At 51.3% G+C, this 19,818-nt stretch overlaps 1 protein-coding gene across 1 annotated transcript in view; it reads right to left on the reverse strand.

Annotated features, from left to right (window-relative positions):
* CLASP1 (cytoplasmic linker associated protein 1) overlaps positions 1 to 19,818 on the reverse strand; it is a 123,175-nt gene that overhangs the window by 18,606 nt on the left and 84,751 nt on the right. Inside the window, exons 28-31 of the mRNA XM_075284706.1 lie at positions 18,165 to 18,167; positions 16,005 to 16,168; positions 14,810 to 14,888; positions 14,579 to 14,722 (exon numbers count right to left, since the gene is read on the reverse strand). Coding sequence (XP_075140807.1) covers positions 14,579 to 14,722; positions 14,810 to 14,888; positions 16,005 to 16,168; positions 18,165 to 18,167 — 390 coding nt within the window. The remainder of the gene's footprint in view (positions 1 to 14,578; positions 14,723 to 14,809; positions 14,889 to 16,004; positions 16,169 to 18,164; positions 18,168 to 19,818) is intronic.

The following is a 19,818-nucleotide window of genomic DNA, read 5'->3' on the forward strand; positions in this document are numbered from 1 at the left end:
TGGACATAACTTTACGGTCTCTTTTTGTCGCTGTATTCTTGTCGCCTGATATTTAGAGGGCGATCACTTATTTTGCACCAACCACAATACAGAGGGAGATCTGGTAAATGTGTCAGCGACCTCCTCACCAGACACAGCCGCAGAAGACGTCCTGGGGGTAACCGGAGCGCACCCCACATTACACCCCTCATGTGCTGTGGGTACACACCGATTATTCGCACTTTACCTTTAACATTTCTATTTTTAGGATTCCCTCTTTAATCATTACCCTGTGAATGTGACGAAGCAGGAACAAACATGAAGCTCGGAGGCCGCAGCTCCCCTGGTAACACGACAATGGACATCACATGAAGATTCGGGGGATGGGGGGCAGGTCAGGGTGCAAGGGGCGCAGGTCAGGTGTAATGACAGCAGCCTCCATAGACCACAGACGCCCCCCCCCCCCCCCCCATCTATCCCTAAATACCACAAACATAGAACTGCCTACAGGATCCACCAACTATCACATGTACAACCATTGGTCCTCCTAAGATCAACAATCCCAAAAGTTGCAGAGACCCCCCCCCCCCCCATCTATAAAATGAAGGTGTGAGGGATGTCCTCGTGCAGCTCTATAGACATTACTGACACCCCTCCTCCGGCCCTCGCCAGTCACTGAGCAGATTATTCTCCTGTTACTTGTTCTTCAGGCTCCCAATACTCAGCCCCTGTACTACCCTCCTCCTCCTCCTCCTCCTATACTACCCTCCTCCTCCTCCTCCTATACTACCCTCCTCCTCCTCCTCCTATACTACCCTCCTCCTCCTCCTCCTATACTACCCTCCTCCTCCTATACTACCCTCCTCCTCCTATACTACCCCCCTCCTCCTCCTCCTCCTATACTACCCCCCTCCTCCTCCTCCTCCTATACTACCCCCCTCCTCCTCCTCCTCCTATACTACCCCCCTCCTCCTCCTCCTCCTATACTACCCCCCTCCTCCTCCTCCTCCTATACTACCCCCCTCCTCCTCCTCCTCCTATACTACCCCCCTCCTCCTCCTCCTCCTATACTACCCCCCTCCTCCTCCTCCTCCTATACTACCCCCCTCCTCCTCCTCCTCCTATACTACCCCCCTCCTCCTCCTCCTCCTATACTACCCCCCTCCTCCTCCTCCTCCTATACTACCCCCCTCCTCCTCCTCCTCCTATACTACCCCCCTCCTCCTCCTCCTCCTATACTACCCCCCTCCTCCTCCTCCTCCTATACTACCCCCCTCCTCCTCCTCCTCCTATACTACCCCCCTCCTCCTCCTCCTCCTATACTACCCCCCTCCTCCTCCTCCTCCTATACTACCCCCCTCCTCCTCCTATACTACCCCCCTCCTCCTCCTCCTCCTATACTACCCCCCTCCTCCTCCTCCTATACTACCCCCCTCCTCCTCCTCCTCCTCCTATACTACCCCCCTCCTCCTCCTCCTCCTCCTATACTACCCCCCTCCTCCTCCTCCTCCTCCTATACTACCCCCCTCCTCCTCCTCCTCCTATACTACCCCCCTCCTCCTCCTCCTCCTATACTACCCTCCTCCTCCTCCTCCTATACTACCCTCCTCCTCCTCCTATACTACCCTCCTCCTCCTCCTATACTACCCTCCTCCTCCCCCTCCTCCTACCCTCCTCCTCCCCCTCCTCCTACCCTCCTCCTCCCCCTCCTCCTATACTACCCTCCTCCTCCTCCTATACTACCCTCCTCCTCCCCCTCCTCCTATACTACCCTCCTCCCCCTCCTCCTATACTACCCTCCTCCTCCTCCTCCTCCTATACTACCCTCCTCCTCCTCCTCCTATACTACCCTCCTCCTCCTCCTCCTATACTACCCTCCTCCTCCTCCTATACTACCCTCCTCCTCCTCCTCCTCCTATACTACCCTCCTCCTCCTCCTATACTACCCTCCTCCTCCTCCTCCTCCTATACTACCCTCCTCCTCCTCCTCCTATACTACCCTCCTCCTCCTCCTCCTATACTACCCTCCTCCTCCTCCTCCTATACTACCCTCCTCCTCCTCCTCCTATACTACCCTCCTCCTCCTCCTATACTACCCTCCTCCTCCTCCTCCTCCTATACTACCCTCCTCCTCCTCCTCCTCCTATACTACCCTCCTCCTCCTCCTCCTCCTATACTACCCTCCTCCTCCTCCTCCTCCTATACTACCCTCCTCCTCCTCCTACTCCTATACTACCCTCCTCCTCCTCCTACTATACTACCCTCCTCCTCCTCCTCCTATACTACCCTCCTCCTCCTCCTCCTATACTACCCTCCTCCTCCTCCTCCTATACTACCCTCCTCCTCCTCCTCCTATACTACCCTCCTCCTCCTCCTCCTATACTACCCTCCTCCTCCTCCTCCTATACTACCCTCCTCCTCCTCCTCCTATACTACCCTCCTCCTCCTCCTCCTATACTACCCTCCTCCTCCTCCTCCTATACTACCCTCCTCCTCCTCCTCCTATACTACCCTCCTCCTCCTCCTCCTATACTACCCTCCTCCTCCTCCTCCTATACTACCCTCCTCCTACTCCTCCTATACTACCCTCCTCCTCCTCCTATACTACCCTCCTCCTATACTACCCTCCTCCTCCTCCTATACTACCCTCCTCCTCCTCCTATACTACCCTCCTCCTATACTACCCTCCTCCTATACTACTCTCCTCCTCCTCCTATACTACCACCCTCCTCCTATACTACCACCCTCCTCCTATACTACTACCCTCCTCCTCCTCCTATACTACCCTCCTCCTATACTACCCTCCTCCTCCTCCTATACTACCCTCCTCCTCCTCCTATACTACCCTCCTCCTATACTACCACCCTCCTCCTATACTACTACCCTCCTCCTCCATCCTCCTCCTATACGGTGCTCTGTAAGGTAACACTGGACTAAGCCCCCTGCTTACACCGCAGTCTGGGGCGGGCACTGGTGCTGGCGCTTCTGTATGTTTTTGGAGATCTATGACAGAGAACAAAATGGAGAAGGCTGGACTGTGCTGTGCGGACATATGGCGGACTATATACACACATAATATATATATACACACACATGGTCTGATGGATTTCACAGAGACAGAGAAAGGAGGGATCGTGCTCAGGGCTAGAGATGAGATGTGACATCCACATACTGATATATCTCCTCCATCCTGTGAGGGCTCTGTGTATAGTGCACCATACATCACATACATATAGTGCACCGTGTATAGTGTACCGTATATCACATACATATAGTGCACCGTGTATAATGCACCATACATCACACATATAGTGCACCGTACATCACATACATATAGTGCAATGTGCATAGTGCAACGTACATCATATACACTCACCGGCCACTTTATTAGGTACACCTGTCCAACTGCTCGTTAACACTTAATTTCTAATCAGCCAATCACATGGCGGCAACTCAGTGCATTTAGGCATGTAGACATGGTCAAGACAATCTCCTGCAGTTCAAACCGAGCATCAGTATGGGGGGGAAGAAAGGTGATTTGAGTGCCTTTGAACGTGGCATGGTTGTTGGTGCCAGAAGGGCTGGTCTGAGTATTTCAGAAACTGCTGATCTACTGGGATTTTCACGCACAACCATCTCTAGGGTTTACAGAGAATGGTCCGAAAAAGAAAAAACATCCAGTGAGCGGCAGTTCTGTGGGGGGCGGAAATGCGTTGTTGATGCCAGAGGTCAGAGGAGAATGGCCAGACTGGTTCCAGCTGATAGAAAGGCAACAGTGACTCAAATAGCCACCCGTTACAACCAAGGTAGCCAGAAGAGCATCTCTGAACGCCGCACAGTACGTCCAACTTTGAGGCTACAGATGGGCTACAGCAGCAGAAGACCACACCGGGGGCCACTCCTTTCAGCTAAGAACAGGAAACTGAGGCTACAATTTGCACAAGCTCATCGAAATTGGACAATTGAAGATTGGAAAAACGTTGCCTGGTCTGATGAGTCTCGATTTCTGCTGCGACATTCGGATGGTAGGGTCAGAATTTGGCGTCAACAACATGAAAGCATGGATCCATCCTGCCTTGTATCGGTAACGGTTCAGGCTGGTGGTGGTGGTGTCATGGTGTGGGGAATATTTTCTTGGCACTCTTTGGGCCTCTTGGTACCAATTGAGCATCGTTGCAACGCCAAAGCCTACCTGAGTATTGTTGCTGACCATGTCCATCCCTTTATGACCACAATGTACCCAACATCTGATGGCTACTTTCAGCAGGATAATGCAATGCCATGTCATAAAGCTGGAATCATCTCAGACTGGTTTCTTGAACATGACAATGAGTTCACTGTACTCCAATGGCCTCCACAGTCACCAGATCTCAATCCAATAGAGGAGCATCTTTGGGATGTGGTGGAACGGGAGATTCGCATCATGGATGTGCAGCCGACAAATCTGCGACTGCAACTGTGTGATGCCATCATGTCAATATGGACCAAAATCTCTGAGGAATGCTACCAGCACCTTGTTGTATCTATGCCACGAAGAATTGAGGCAGTTCTGAAGGCAAAAGGGGGTCCAACCCGTTACTAGCATGGTGTACCTAATAAAGTGGCCGGTGAGTGTAGATCACATACATATAGTGCACCTTGTATAGTGCACCGTACATCACATACATATAGTGCACCGTGTATAGTGCACCGTACATCACATACATATAGTGCACCGTACATCACATACATATAGTGCACCGTGTATAGTGCACCGTACATCACATACATATAGTGCACCGTGTATAGTGCACCGTACATCACATACATATAGTGCACTACTGTGGTCTGCACCCTCCATGTACTATATACACCACACACTAGTATAAAGTGCCGTCCTGTGGTGTGCGCACAAGTGACTCATTGCTGCTACCTTTTTACACGTATCATCCAGGCCGGTGTCCGGCCCACAGGGCGGCCAGTTATGTAGAGCCTGAGCCTCACGACACTGCAGAGCGCCATCCATGGGGAGAAACGGAAACACATAATTCTGCTATGGGACAATGCTTATAGAGGGGAGGACAAAATACAGAGACAAAGCCCAGGCGTGTCGGTCCCCCATACTGTCAGGCCCAGCAGTGTCAGTCCCTCGTACTGTCAGGCCCAGCAGTGTCGGTCCCCCGTACTGTCAGGCCCAGCAGTGTCAGTCCCCCATACTGTCAGGCCCAGCAGTGTCAGGCCCCCATACTGTCAGGCCCAGCAGTGTCAGGCCCCCATACTGTCAGGCCCAGCAGTGTCAGGCCCCCATACTGTCAGGCCCAGCAGTGTCAGTCCCTCATACTGTCAAGCCCAGCAGTGTCGGTCCCCCGTACTGTCAGGCCCAGCAGTGTCGGTCCCCCGTACTGTCAGGCCCAGCAGTGTCGGTCCCCCGTACTGTCAGGCCCAGCAGTGTCAGTCCCCCATACTGTCAGGCCCAGCAGTGTCGGTCCCTCATACTGTCAGGCCCAGCAGTGTCAGTCCCCCATACTGTCAGGCCCAGCAGTGTCGGTCCCTCATACTGTCAGGCCCAGCAGTGTCGGTCCCTCATACTGTCAGGCCCAGCAGTGTCAGTCCCCCATACTGTCAGGCCCAGCAGTGTCAGGCCCCCATACTGTCAGGCCCAGCAGTGTCAGGCCCCCATACTGTCAGGCCCAGCAGTGTCAGTCCCCCATACTGTCAGGCCCAGCAGTGTCAGGCCCCCATACTGTCAGGCCCAGCAGTGTCAGTCCCTCATACTGTCAGGCCCAGCAGTGTCGGTCCCACCGTACTGTCAGGCCCAGCAGTGTCGGTCCCCAGTACTGTCAGGCCCAGCAGTGTGGGTCCCCCATACTGTCAGGCCCAGCAGTGTCCGTCCCCCATACTGTCAGGCCCAGCAGTGTCAGTCCCCCATACTGTCAGGCCCAGCAGTGTCAGTCCCTCATACTGTCAGGCCCAGCAGTGTCGGTCCCCCATACTGTCAGGCCCAGCAGTGTCAGTCCCTCATACTGTCAGGCCCAGCAGTGTCGGTCCCCCATACTGTCAGGCCCAGCAGTGTCAGTCCCTCATACTGTCAGGCCCAGCAGTGTCAGGCCCCCATACTGTCAGGCCCCCATACTGTCAGGCCCAGCAGTGTCAGGCCCCCATACTGTCAGGCCCAGCAGTGTCAGTCCCTCGTACTGTCAGGCCCAGCAGTGTCAGTCCCCCGTACTGTCAGGCCCAGCAGTGTCGGTCCCCCGTACTGTCAGGCCCAGCAGTGTCGGTCCCCCGTACTGTCAGGCCCAGCAGTGTCGGTCCCCCGTACTGTCAGGCCCAGCAGTGTCGGTCCCCCATATCGTCAGGCCCAGCAGTGTCGGTCCCCCATATCGTCAGGCCCAGCAGTGTCGGTCCCCCGTACTGTCAGGCCCAGCAGTGTCCGTCCCCCATATCGTCAGGCCCAGCAGTGTCGGTCCCCCGTACTGTCAGGCCCAGCAGTGTCGGTCCTCCGTACTGTCAGGCCCAGCAGTGTCCGTCCCCCATACTGTCAGGCCCAGCAGTGTCGGTCCCCCATACTGTCAGGCCCAGCAGTGTCGGTCCCCCGTACTGTCAGGCCCAGCAGTGTCGGTCCTCCGTACTGTCAGGCCCAGCAGTGTCGGTCCCCCGTACTGTCAGGCCCAGCAGTGTCCGTCCCCCATACTGTCAGGCCCAGCAGTGTCGGTCCCCCATACTGTCAGGCCCAGCAGTGTCGGTCCCCCGTACTGTCAGGCCCAGCAGTGTCGGTCCTCCGTACTGTCAGGCCCAGCAGTGTCCGTCCCCCGTACTGTCAGGCCCAGCAGTGTCCGTCCCCCATACTGTCATGGCCCAGCAGTGTCCGTCCCCCATACTGTCAGGCCCAGCAGTGTCGGTCCCCCGTACTGTCAGGCCCAGCAGTGTCGGTCCTCCGTACTGTCAGGCCCAGCAGTGTCGGTCCCCCGTACTGTCAGGCCCAGCAGTGTCGGTCCCCTGTACTGTCAGGCCAGGAGGGTAAATAGATTTTTAGGTGGAAATTCTGTTTACTGTTGAATGTAATGACAGTTTCCAGATCTCCATCTTCCTGTACTGAAAAGTAGAAACTCAAAATTACATTAAAAATAAAAAAAATTCCTTTAGATGAAGAAGATCTGACAGCAGAGCCCCCTGAGCCCCTGCGGAGCCGCACCCCGGGAAGTTCTGGAGTCCATGTTGGATTTTCTAGGTCCGGTTACTGCTCCACTAACACAACGGCTGCAGGTCCTGGCACTTTCTCCTATAAGGGCTGACAATGTGATTTACATCTCCTGCAACTACGATGCAACCTGTAACCTGTAACTGTGTCAGCGAGGGCCGGGCACGAGCGAACATTAAAAGCGCATTGTTTTTATAGGACTGAGGAGCATTATTAAACCCTCACATAAAGCCTCCATTATTACCCTCACAACAAACACAAGTATTTTGGAAATAAAGTGAAGAACGCCAGGATCATTCTGTTCTGATGGCGGCGACCCAAGAAAAGACGGTGAGACAATGAGGTCACAGATACCAGGAACTGATCAGCAGCAGAACCAGAAGAACAACCTCAAGCAAAAAACTCCCAAAAATCTGGTGTGGTCCCGATAAGATTTCAGAGATACTGTCTGTGGACACATGAAACAGGGCAGCGCCTGCACAAGATGAGACGCACGTCACACAATGCAGGATCACAGGAGCGTCTGTATGAGAGGAGCATCGCACCGTGCACAACGCAGGATCACGGGAGCGTCTGTATTAGATGAGAGGAGCATTGCACCGTGCACAACGCAGGATCACAGGAGCGTCTGTATGAGAGGAGCATCGCACCGTGCACACTGCAGGATCACGGGAGCATCTGTATGAGATGAGAGGAGCATCGCACCGTGCACACTGCAGGATCACGGGAGCATCTGTATGAGATGAGAGGAGCATCGCACCGTGCACACTGCAGGATCACGGGAGCATCTGTATGAGATGAGAGGAGCATCGCACTGTGCACAACGCAGGATCACGGGAGCATCGCACCGTGCACAACGCAGGATCACGGGAGCGTCTGTACGAGATGAGAGGAGCATCGCACCGTGCACAACGCAGGATCACGGGAGCGTCTGTACGAGATGAGAGGAGCATCACACCATGCACAATGCAGGATCACGGGAGCGTCTGTACGAGATGAGAGGAGCATCACACCATGCACAATGCAGGATCACGGGAGCGTCTGTACGAGATGAGAGGAGCATCGCACCGTGCACAACGCAGGATCACGGGAGCGTCTGTATTAGATGAGAGGAGCATCGCACCGTGCACAACGCAGGATCACAGGAGCGTCTGTACGAGATGAGAGGAGCATCGCACCGTGCACAACGCAGGATCACGGGAGTGTCTGTACGAGATGAGAGGAGCATCGCACCGTGCACAACGCAGGATCACAGGAGCGTCTGTACGAGATGAGAGGAGCATCGCACCGTGCACAACGCAGGATCACAGGAGCGTCTGTACGAGATGAGAGGAGCATCGCACCGTGCACAACGCAGGATCAGGGGAGCGTCTGTATGAAATGAAAGGAGCATCGCACCGTGCACAACGCAGGATCACGGGAGTGTCTGTACGAGATGAGAGGAGCATCGCACCGTGCACAACGCAGGATCACGGGAGCGTCTGTACGAGATGAGAGGAGCATTGCACCGTGCACAACGCAGGATCACGGGAGTGTCTGTACGAGATGAGAGGAGCATCGCACCATGCACAACATCAGGAACCTGGCAGAGACTACAGGAGAGGTCAGTCACACCGAACAGTGCACGACATCAGGAACATCACAGCAGCTAACGTGGTGCACAGTGCATGACATCAGGAACCTGGCAGGGACTATAGGAGATAAATGTCACACCGCACAGCACCTGAGATGACAGCAGTGTTGCATGGTGCACCCTGTAACTTCTGAGAAGTGTGTGATATCAGGGACAGGGCAGGGTATGTGCTAGAGGAGCATCACATGGTAGCCAGTGCACAATGTCAGGAACAGGGAAGGGTCTCAATGAGACGAGACAAGCATCACACGGTGTACAGTGCACAACATCAGGAACAAAACTGCAGCACCTGCAAGGAATGAGATGAACCTCACGCAGGGAATAATGCACGAGGTCAGGAGCACGGCAGCATCTGTACAAGATGAGACTAACGTCACACACCGCGCACAGTGCACAATGCCAGGACCATGGAGGGAGATGGATTAAAAGATCAATCATGAGAATTCACAGACTACATATAAGACGGGTACACAACAATCTGAACAGTGAGGTCCAGGCCTCAGGATTCTCAGAATTCAGGGCAGTAAGCTGGTTGCACAGCTCGCTGATAAGTTCTCGGCCTCCGGCAGGTTCCCGGCTCCAGGAATGATTTATAATATTACAGGCTACAAACTAGTGGAGCGCTCAGAGCCTGCGGGGAGTAATCTGCATTACCGCTCCATCTCACAACCCACAAAACGTGCACAAAACCCATTTCCAGCTAATGAAATAGAAGCTCATTACAGGGTCAGGGCAGGCGGCAGAGGAAGCAGCATTAGGTGCAACTGGGAACCAGCAAACATGGACGACTGCAAAAAACCCCAAACATGTCAATGAATAGTCAGCAGTGCACACAGGGCGGTGTGCGGTGATCTCTGCGGAGCTAGCCCCTTACTCTATACATATATGTGTGTGCACAGCACAGGTATCTGCACTAATGGCTCATGGTGTGGCCAGTAACAATATCTATGCTAAAACCTGACAAAATGAAGGCCTGGAGGGGCAATAAAGCCCTAGGACACCAGGACGTCGCCCTTCTGGCCATACTGGCAGTCTGCTCTGAGGAACAGGTTCTCCCGCATTGTTCTGGCAGGATCGCACTTCAAAGTGACTATATTTAGGTCAAAAGAAAAACTCTACATTCAGAAGTGACGGCTCCGGAGAGTTCACTCTGTATGACGTGACAATGGGGGACAGTGGAGGGCCCGGCCGCTCTCGCCTGGTATCAGATATTAGATTAGGGTTATGGTGATGGCGAATGTTCACCCCCACATAAAACAGCAGGAGATGGAGGTCAGCAGGGTCACATTAAGACAAACTGTGGCCCTGGACAAAATAGAAAAGTGGGGCCCAAAAGGCTGATAAACCGGCAGTGGCAGCTCCTTAATAAGACCTCATTTATGACCCCAAAACAGTAACAAGGACCCCCTTCCTTATGACCACCATTGCAGCATGTAATAGATTATACATCATAGTCCCAGTGTATAAGCAGTGCCCCATATCAGTAACACCCCCTCATAAATAATACCGCTCCCATATAGTCTGCCTTGTTCATAAATGAAATTGGCGGTGCGTCATATAGTCTGAATGTGGACCATACGAGGGCAGCGGCGGCGGAGAACTGCAGCATCACCTCACTCCTGCAGCCGCTGGTGTCCTGTAATGGCAGGAGTGCGCTGATGTGTCCCGGCGGCTAAAACCCTTCCCGGCATCCGCCGGTCTATTACAACCGATACTGGGTCTGTAAGGACAATGGCGACCGCTCTGCAGTACAACTGGCTCTCCGGAGCTAATGCCCACAGTCAGTCTTCTCTGATCGCGGACATTAATACTTCAAAGACCCCGCAAAGTTTATAACTAGTCCCCCGGGCTTCCTCTAAAACCTCAGTGCGTCTTATAGTCCGAAAAATACTATATATATATATATATATATATATATATATATATATATATATATATATATATATATATATATATATATATATATATATATATACACACTCACCGGCCACTTTATTAGGTACACCATGCTAGTAACGGGTTGGACCCCCTTTTGCCTTCAGAACTGCCTCAATTCTTCGTGGCATAGATACAACAAGGTGCTGGTAGCATTCCTCAGAGATTTTGGTCCATATTGACATGATGGCATCACACAGTTGCAGTCGCAGATTTGTCGGCTGCACATCCATGATGCGAATCTCCCGTTCCACCACATCCCAAAGATGCTCCTCTATTGGATTGAGATCTGGTGACTGTGGAGGCCATTGGAGTACAGTGAACTCATTGTCATGTTCAAGAAACCAGTCTGAGATGATTCCAGCTTTATGACATGGCATTGCATTATCCTGCTGAAAGTAGCCATCAGATGTTGGGTACATTGTGGTCATAAAGGGATGGACATGGTCAGCAACAATACTCAGGTAGGCTTTGGCGTTGCAACGATGCTCAATTGGTACCAAGGGGGGGCCCAAAGAGTGCCAAGAAAATATTCCCCACACCATGACACCACCACCACCAGCCTGAACCGTTACCGATACAAGGCAGGATGGATCCATGCTTTCATGTTGTTGACGCCAAATTCTGACCCTACCATCCGAATGTCGCAGCAGAAATCGAGACTCATCAGACCAGGCAACGTTTTTCCAATCTTCCATTGTCCAATTTCGATGAGCTTCTGCAAATTGTAGCCTCAGTTTCCTGTTCTTAGCTGAAAGGAGTGGCCCCCGGTGTGGTCTTCTGCTGCTGTAGCCCATCTGTAGCCTCAAAGTTGGACGTACTGTGCGGCGTTCAGAGATGCTCTTCTGGCTACCTTGGGTGTAACGGGTGGCTATTTGAGTCACTGTTGCCTTTCTATCAGCTGGAACCAGTCTGGCCATTCTCCTCTGACCTCTGGCATCAACAACGCATTTCCGCCCCCCACAGAACTGCCGCTCACTGGATGTTTTTTCTTTTTCGGACCATTCTCTGTAAACCCTAGAGATGGTTGTGCGTAAAAATCCCAGTAGATCAGCAGTTTCTGAAATACTCAGACCAGCCCTTCTGGCACCAACAACCATGCCACGTTCAAAGGCACTCAAATCACCTTTCTTCCCCCCCATACTGATGCTCGGTTTGAACTGCAGGAGATTGTCTTGACCATGTCTACATGCCTAAATGCACTGAGTTGCCGCCATGTGATTGGCTGATTAGAAATTAAGTGTTAACGAGCAGTTGGACAGGTGTACTTAATAAAGTGGCCGGTGAGTGTGTATATATATATATATATATATATATATATATACATATATATATATATATATACACACACCCTCCCCTAGTCGGTCAGCTTAGTTAAGGCCTAGAATCTGCTCCTTAAAGGGGCGTTATCACTGGGAAAAGTCATTTTTAGTGAAGCACATCCTTGCATAGGCTTTAGTAAGTCTATTCCACACCTGCCTTCTGTATGTAAATACAGAATGAGCCAGTTTTTATCCATATGCTAACCAGCTTCCAGCGAGAGCCCGAAGTCTGAGCGAGCGCTCCCGTCTCCTGTGTATACAGTACAGGCTGCTGCTGACTCGTCTCCCTGCTCTTACACACACAGCAGACAGTGCTCGCTGAGACTTCTGGTGCTCGCTAAAGGCTAATTAGAATATGGATAAAAGTGGGCTCATTCAACAACTACTGAGAGGCTTTACATACAGAAGGCAACAACTACTGAGAGGCTTTACATACAGAAGGCATGTGTGGAATAGACTTACTCAAGGCTGTGCAAGGATGTGCTGGGCACAAATGACTTTTTCCAATGACAGAGCCCCTCTAACATTCGCCATCATTTTCTATTAAAGTTTTTTAAGACTCACAAAAAGGTAAAATTGTTCCTGGGGTTCTGTAAACCTGAAGATGTGACACAAACCGCAGGAATATAAACGTCAGCCCAACAATAAGGCCAGATAGGAGTTATACAACCAGATGGCGACAGAATCGCTGTGAGATTATAAGAAGAGGTGACGGCCGAGCAGAACATTGTATAGTATAAAACAGTCACCGGGCTCCGCACTTCACCTCTCCGCGCTCCCCGTCACCCAGAGCTGGCACTCATTGGTAGAAATATCACAAAGAGCAGCAGGACATGACCGAGTATAAGGAGTCTGTACCGGACTGGCGCACTACTCCTATACTGCTGCTGCCCACTGCTCCTATACTGCTGCTGCCCACTGCTCCTATACTGCTGCCCACTGCTCCTATACTGCTGCCCACTGCTCCTATACTGCTGCCCACTGCTCCTATACTGCTGCCCACTGCTCCTATACTGCTGCCCACTGCTCCTATACTGCTGCCCACTGCTCCTATACTGCTGCCCACTGCTCCTATACTGCTGCCCACTGCTCCTATACTGCTGCCCACTGCTCCTATACTGCTGCCCACTGCTCCTATACTGCTGCCCACTGCTCCTATACTGCTGCCCACTACTCCTATACTGCCCACTGCTCCTATACTGCTGCCCACTGCTCCTATACTGCTGCCCACTGCTCCTATACTGCTGCCCACTGCTCCTATACTGCTGCCCACTGCTCCTATACTGCTGCCCACTGCTCCTATACTGCTGCCCACTGCTCCTATACTGCTGCCCACTGCTCCTATACTGCTGCCCACTGCTCCTATACTGCTGCCCACTGCTCCTATACTGCTGCCCACTACTCCTATACTGCCCACTACTCCTATACTGCCCACTGCTCCTATACTGCTGCCCACTGCTCCTATACTGCTGCCCACTGCTCCTATACTGCTGCCCACTGCTCCTATACTGCTGCCCACTACTCCTATACTGCCCACTACTCCTATACTGCTGCCCACTGCTCCTATACTGCTGCCCACTGCTCCTATACTGCTGCCCACTGCTCCTATACTGCTGCCCACTGCTCCTATACTGCTGCCCACTACTCCTATACTGCCCACTACTCCTATACTGCCCACTGCTCCTATACTGCTGCCCACTGCTCCTATACTGCTGCCCACTGCTCCTATACTGCTGCCCACTGCTCCTATACTGCTGCCCACTGCTCCTATACTGCTGCCCACTGCTCCTATACTGCTGCCCACTACTCCTATACTGCTGCCCACTACTCCTATACTGCTGCCCACTGCTCCTATACTGCTGCCCACTACTCCTATACTGCCCACTGCTCCTATACTGCTGCCCACTGCTCCTATACTGCTGCCCACTACTCCTATACTGCTGCCCACTACTCCTATACTGCTGCCCACTACTCCTATACTGCTGCCCACTACTCCTATACTGCTGCCCACTACTCCTATACTGCTGCCCACTACTCCTATACTGCTGCCCACTACTCCTATACTGCCCACTGCTCCTATACTGCTGCCCACTACTCCTATACTGCTGCCCACTACTCCTATACTGCTGCCCACTACTCCTATACTGCTGCCCACTACTCCTATACTGCTGCCCACTACTCCTATACTGCTGCCCACTACTCCTATACTGCTGCCCAATAACCCAGCAACCAACTGCCCCCTACAGAACAAGTCACCATTGTGCGGGGACCAGGGGGTGACACGAGACGTCTACAAGGTAAGTCTGGGCCATCTCATGTTTAACATCAGGTCAGTGGGCGAGAGAACACGAGGGGCCAGGAGCGGACGCTGCAGCCAAAACACCCCAAAAATCACTGACACGACAGGAGCGTCCCTAATAATAGGTAGCAAGGAATCCCATCATATGGCAAACACACAGCGAGAGGTAACGCAGCTGGAGCGCGAGGAGCAGAACATGTGACCGACCACGCGGTGCGGCTTCACACACTCACCTTCCTCACATCTGAGCTCTTTGGTTCCGTCGTCCAGGTAATAATTCGGGAGACAGCGAGCCGCGTCTCACTGGAGTTCACAAAATCTGTGGGGTCCATCTGCCGAGCAAGCGACTCGATATACTTCAGAATGGCGACCTTCACCTGCGGGGGAGAGAGAGGAACTTGTAGAGATCCCCGGTAATGAGGTGAGGAAGGTTCTAGAGCGGCACAAGACACAACGGCACCAACCTTCAGATTCGGAGTCTGTGTCTGATCCACAATGAATCTCATCAGGATGTTAAACTGCTGATCAAATGGGAAGGAATCTCTGCAAAAAGCAAAATACAGACGTCAGAACCCGAAAGATCACAGCAGAGGTGACCGGGGTGACAGCGAATACTGCAGCGCCCCCCGAGACAGCACCAGACCTTACACACTGCACCATGATCGGGGGGAAGCCACTCTGCTTAGAGGAAGGTAACAGAATAAAGATTTCACAAAACACATTTTTAGGTCAAACGTTTAAGAATTGCTAATATTTTTTTCTTCATTTAACTATTAAAAAAAAAAAATCCTATAATCCTGCAATTTTCACTCTGACCACTAGGAAGCAATCACTTCAGTTATATCAGAGACAGGATTACAACAGAAGATAACACCTCTGCCGACCCCTCATTACTGATTTACTTCCTGGCAGCATCTCGCTCGCCATCGCTCCAGTCTGCGCAATGCCGACAGCTCCAGAGCACTAGTGTACAGAAAGCGGCTGCAGCATCTAGTGAGGGTTTTATCTCATCAGAGAGGTGGATTATAAGGCCAACCATTGCCCAGCTCTGTTGTGAGAGAGAACACTTGCCGGATGCTGCAGCCGAGTATCATCATCTCTCTGCCTGCAGCAGCTCCTCCTCTCTCCATAGACTTTAATGGGCTGTAAGCGGAGCTTCCGGTGTACACGCTGCAGACTTCATCAGTATTCAGCGATAAGTGCAGGATCAGAAGGGAAATAAGTAGAAAGGAGCTATTTTCTTTAATAAAATGTACCCCAGCATTTCCCATGAACTATAGATTTGTGATATTTAGAATAAAGTTGTTCTGACGTTTAATAAATTCAGTGATGGTGCGGAGCAATGTCTGTACTAATGAGCAGAGAGCCGCACTCTCTTCCTGATGACACAGGCGTAGACATGGAGTGACACTAGATTATTTGGCGCTGCTCCGGCTTGATAAGATCTGCTCTCCACAATGTGCGCAGGGTTTATGTGATGAGTTTACTGCAGCGCTGACATAATCCTCCCCACACAGACGGCTTCAGGACACCTCATTTACTTTATAGGATCACAATCGCAGCGACGCGTTTCCCTATCACAGGTGAGATGGTCAGTACACGATGTTCTCAATAAAAGGCTGGGAACGGCCCGAGCTGATGTCATCGTCCTCTACCCACCTGGTCACATCCAAGGCCTTCTGCACTTTGGCCTGTACTGATCCCAGCAGGTCGGCGCCCATTTTCTTCAGAAGCTGTGTAAGTAAGATGAAGAGCCAGTCCTGGAGATCATCCTTGTGGATGATGACGAAATCCACCAATGTTTCCAGGAACATGCTGAAGACCTGAGACAATGAAATACTGGGGGTTACAGGGGGCGCGGGGGAGGAGAGGACGAGGCTACAGAGAACATGGCGGCTATGCCGAGGGAAGGAACATATAAAGAGATCCAGGCCCATCATGGAAACTACAACATCTGATGTAAGAGCTGATCCCCGGGTGTAATGAGCAGACCTTCAGAACAGACAAACAGTGACCCTGAACTAAAAGTCATCTTCAAAATCACATCTGAGGATCAGGAGCAGGAGCCACAACCTGACCCAGATGTCACCTGAAGTCTGAACTTGTGACAGATCTGCCCACACTGAAACAAAACTTCACCACTGTACACAGTTTGCCCTTATTGCAAATATAAAGCTGTGTGGATCAGTCTACAATCAGCTCCACCTACAATCTGTATCTGTATACAATGAGTGTCCTCTAGTGGTGATTGTATAAACCTGTATACAATGAGTGCCCTCTAGTGGTGACTGTATAAACCTGTATACAATGAGTGCCCTCTAGTGGTGACTGTATAAACCTATATACAATGAGTGCCCTGTAGTGGTGACTGTATAAACCTGTATACAATGAGTGCCCTCTAGTGGTGACTGTATAAACCTATATACAATGAGTGCCCTCTAGTGGTGACTGTATAAACCTGTATACAATGAGTGCCCTCTAGTGGTGACTGTATAAACCTGTATACAATGAGTGCCCTCTAGTGGTGACTGTATAAACCTGTATACAATGAGTGCCCTCTAGTGGTGACTGTATAAACCTGTATACAATGAGGTGCCCTCTAGTGGTGACTGTATAAACCTGTATACAATGAGTGCCCTCTAGTGGTGACTGTATAAACCTGTATACAATGAGTGCCCTCTAGTGGTGACTGTATAAACCTGTATACAGTGAGCTCCCCCTAGTGGTGACTGTATAAACCTGTGTCTTGCATACAGTGGTAACTCCAGACAGACTTGTCACTGAGATCTACACTGGAGTTCTGACTACAATAACGGATATGGAACCAAGTACAGAATCCTTCATATAATTGGTGAGAGCTCCTATAAGAACACACCTATATATGTGATGCTGTCTGGACATGAACTGCCTAAACAATTACATGGCTCCTATATCTGAATAATAACACACCAGCTGTGCCCATGTGATGGGTGACTGAGCGGCCATCTTTAGGGTGTAGATGTCTCTCATTTCTGAGTTTCTCAGTCTTGTGAGAGGAGATTTATCAAAACTGGTGAAAAATTATAACAAAGCAACAGAGCGGGATGTCTGGAGTAAGACTAAGGGTGTGTTCACACGGGAGTTTTTTACCAGTGGATTTTGATGCAGAATCTAGCTAGTAGCGGGAAAAAAGCGGGATGCCCTAACTGGCTGCGGCGCCCGCGGCTTGTGACACACTCCTGTTTAGGCCCAATCACTCGGGATGCTGATGCATTGTATTGGCTCCCAGTCACAGCTAGCCACACAGAGGTTTGCACGCTGGAAACCATTTTCTGAAGTGTGAACATGCCCTAAAAAGCCAAAAGGTTCATCCTGAATAGATGCCACAGGTCCAGCTGCCCCATAGCCCACTCCATGTGGTTGTTTCTACACTGGAGGCGGCTTGACTTACGGCAGTGACTGGAAAAATGCTGCAAATCTGCTGTGACGAGGGAGGCGCAGCAAGAAATCTGATGGGATGTGTAAGTGTATTATAGTGAGAGGCCTCGGCATCAGCACAGCCGCCCACAGGGAAGGGGCAAGGCATGAAGACCCCCTAGAGGAGACCCCTAGCACCCCCTGCACAGTCAGGATCTATCAGGATAACCACGCGCTAAACAAAAGATGGCCCCAACTTTCTGCACCCTAAGACCGCGGCCTGCGTGTCATGTGGACATAAGTCTGTATTATAACCAGAGCCAATGTCTAACCAAACTCCAGGAAACCCCGAACTGGCAAATCTGTAAAGAAAAAACACAAGTGTGGAGCAAGATGGAGAAGAGACAAAAAGACAAGACTTACTCTCTGGGGTGAGATCCACAGCACGGCAGAGCATGCAATAAAACAGAGCACACGTTAGTACATGTCATGGATACAGAGAGGTCCCCTCCCCCACAATACCAGTGTAGTCGCCATTACCCTTATAACCTACATGACCAGAAATAATATAAGCAATGCTACAGAGCGATATATATCTATATACACACTGAATCCTTGCGGCACTAAGAATGCTCCGCACTCCGCTATCACCACCCTGGGGGGTGTTCAGTGACATCACTAGGACATTGGATGGCTCCGTCCCTCACCTGCCTCTGATGCTCAGCACAACCTCATTCACACCAGAGATTAAAAGGGTTTCCAGGACTTATTCACTGATCTGTTAGTATGAGCAGGAGTCCGACCCCCGGGACCCCCCACAGCTCACATGGAGTCTGTTCACAGCTCAGTCCCATACAAGTGAGGCCGGGTCACATTTGCGTTGGAGTCTCTGTAGAAGGACGTTTCAGTATGAACTTACAATCTATAGGGTCTGCGGATAATCGCTGTTTTAGCAATCGCTGCTCTCCGTCATTCGGATCCCCTGGCAGAGCCCAACACTAGTGTGAACCTGGCTGTAATGGAGCCAGACTGCAATACCATAAACAGCCACTCTACAAATGGATGGCGCTGCACTCACCCAAACATAAAGGTCTGTACGTCAGCTGATCAGTGAGGGGCCCGGGGGCCAGAACCCCACTGAGCGTCAACTGAAGATTAAAGGTTAGTTCATTTAATAAGTCTGGAAAACCCCTTTAAGAAGTGGGGCTCTGCTCAAGCAGCCATGTCATTACTTACAGTGATAGCAGCCTCATGCTCCAAGGAGAAAACCTAAACACAAGCAACCAGCTTCAGATGCAGAGGAGCAGCCGCGATGTGTATGTGTGTGTGTATATGTATGTGTGCATGTATATGTATGTGTGTGTATATATATGTGTGTGTGTATATGTATGTATGTGTGTGTGAGAGATCCTTTGAACTGTGAGTGATAGGTTCTGGAGTCTGTGGCCCTATGGACTTGGCTCTACAAGCCATGTATGATCTTCTGGGCTCGCAGGTAGTACACAGCCAGTCACAGACTACAGTAAATCGTATCCGATAGTCTGTCCACAAGGAGCCGTACGGGCACTATGTATCTGACTGCTATATGTGTTAGTGATAGTGTGCATACATATCACCTGCGTGTTACCCGCGCCTCACAGCACCATCTGCTTCCTTCAGTGAGCCCGGGCTGCAAAACAAGGAGGTGTATCGGACCTGTCCTGCATACCTGGGCCTAAGATCATAAATGGATGTGTATATTGGGCCATAGAAACAAACGCGTCAGTGTAACACACTGACAAAGCACATGGCTGTGTTCATGGAGCCTTACTTTAGAGAAATCCAGCAGCCACCCCCATAAGTGACCCTCCATGCACCCAGAAAACGCCATGCAATGCTAGGACTGCAAATCTCAATGACACCAAAGTCACCCCACTCACTCTGGACCATTGTAGCTGTATGTAAACTGATGCAGGTCCAGGTCAATGTCACGTGGCCAAGCACAAGACTGGTCAGATATAATACATGGTTTACCGAAACCAAAGCCCAGGACCCCAGCACAGTGTCTATAGGTTACAGTCATTTCTGCAGAAATAAA

This window comes from Leptodactylus fuscus, chromosome 8 (assembly GCF_031893055.1).
Source record: "Leptodactylus fuscus isolate aLepFus1 chromosome 8, aLepFus1.hap2, whole genome shotgun sequence".
Taxonomy (NCBI): domain Eukaryota; kingdom Metazoa; phylum Chordata; class Amphibia; order Anura; family Leptodactylidae; genus Leptodactylus; species Leptodactylus fuscus.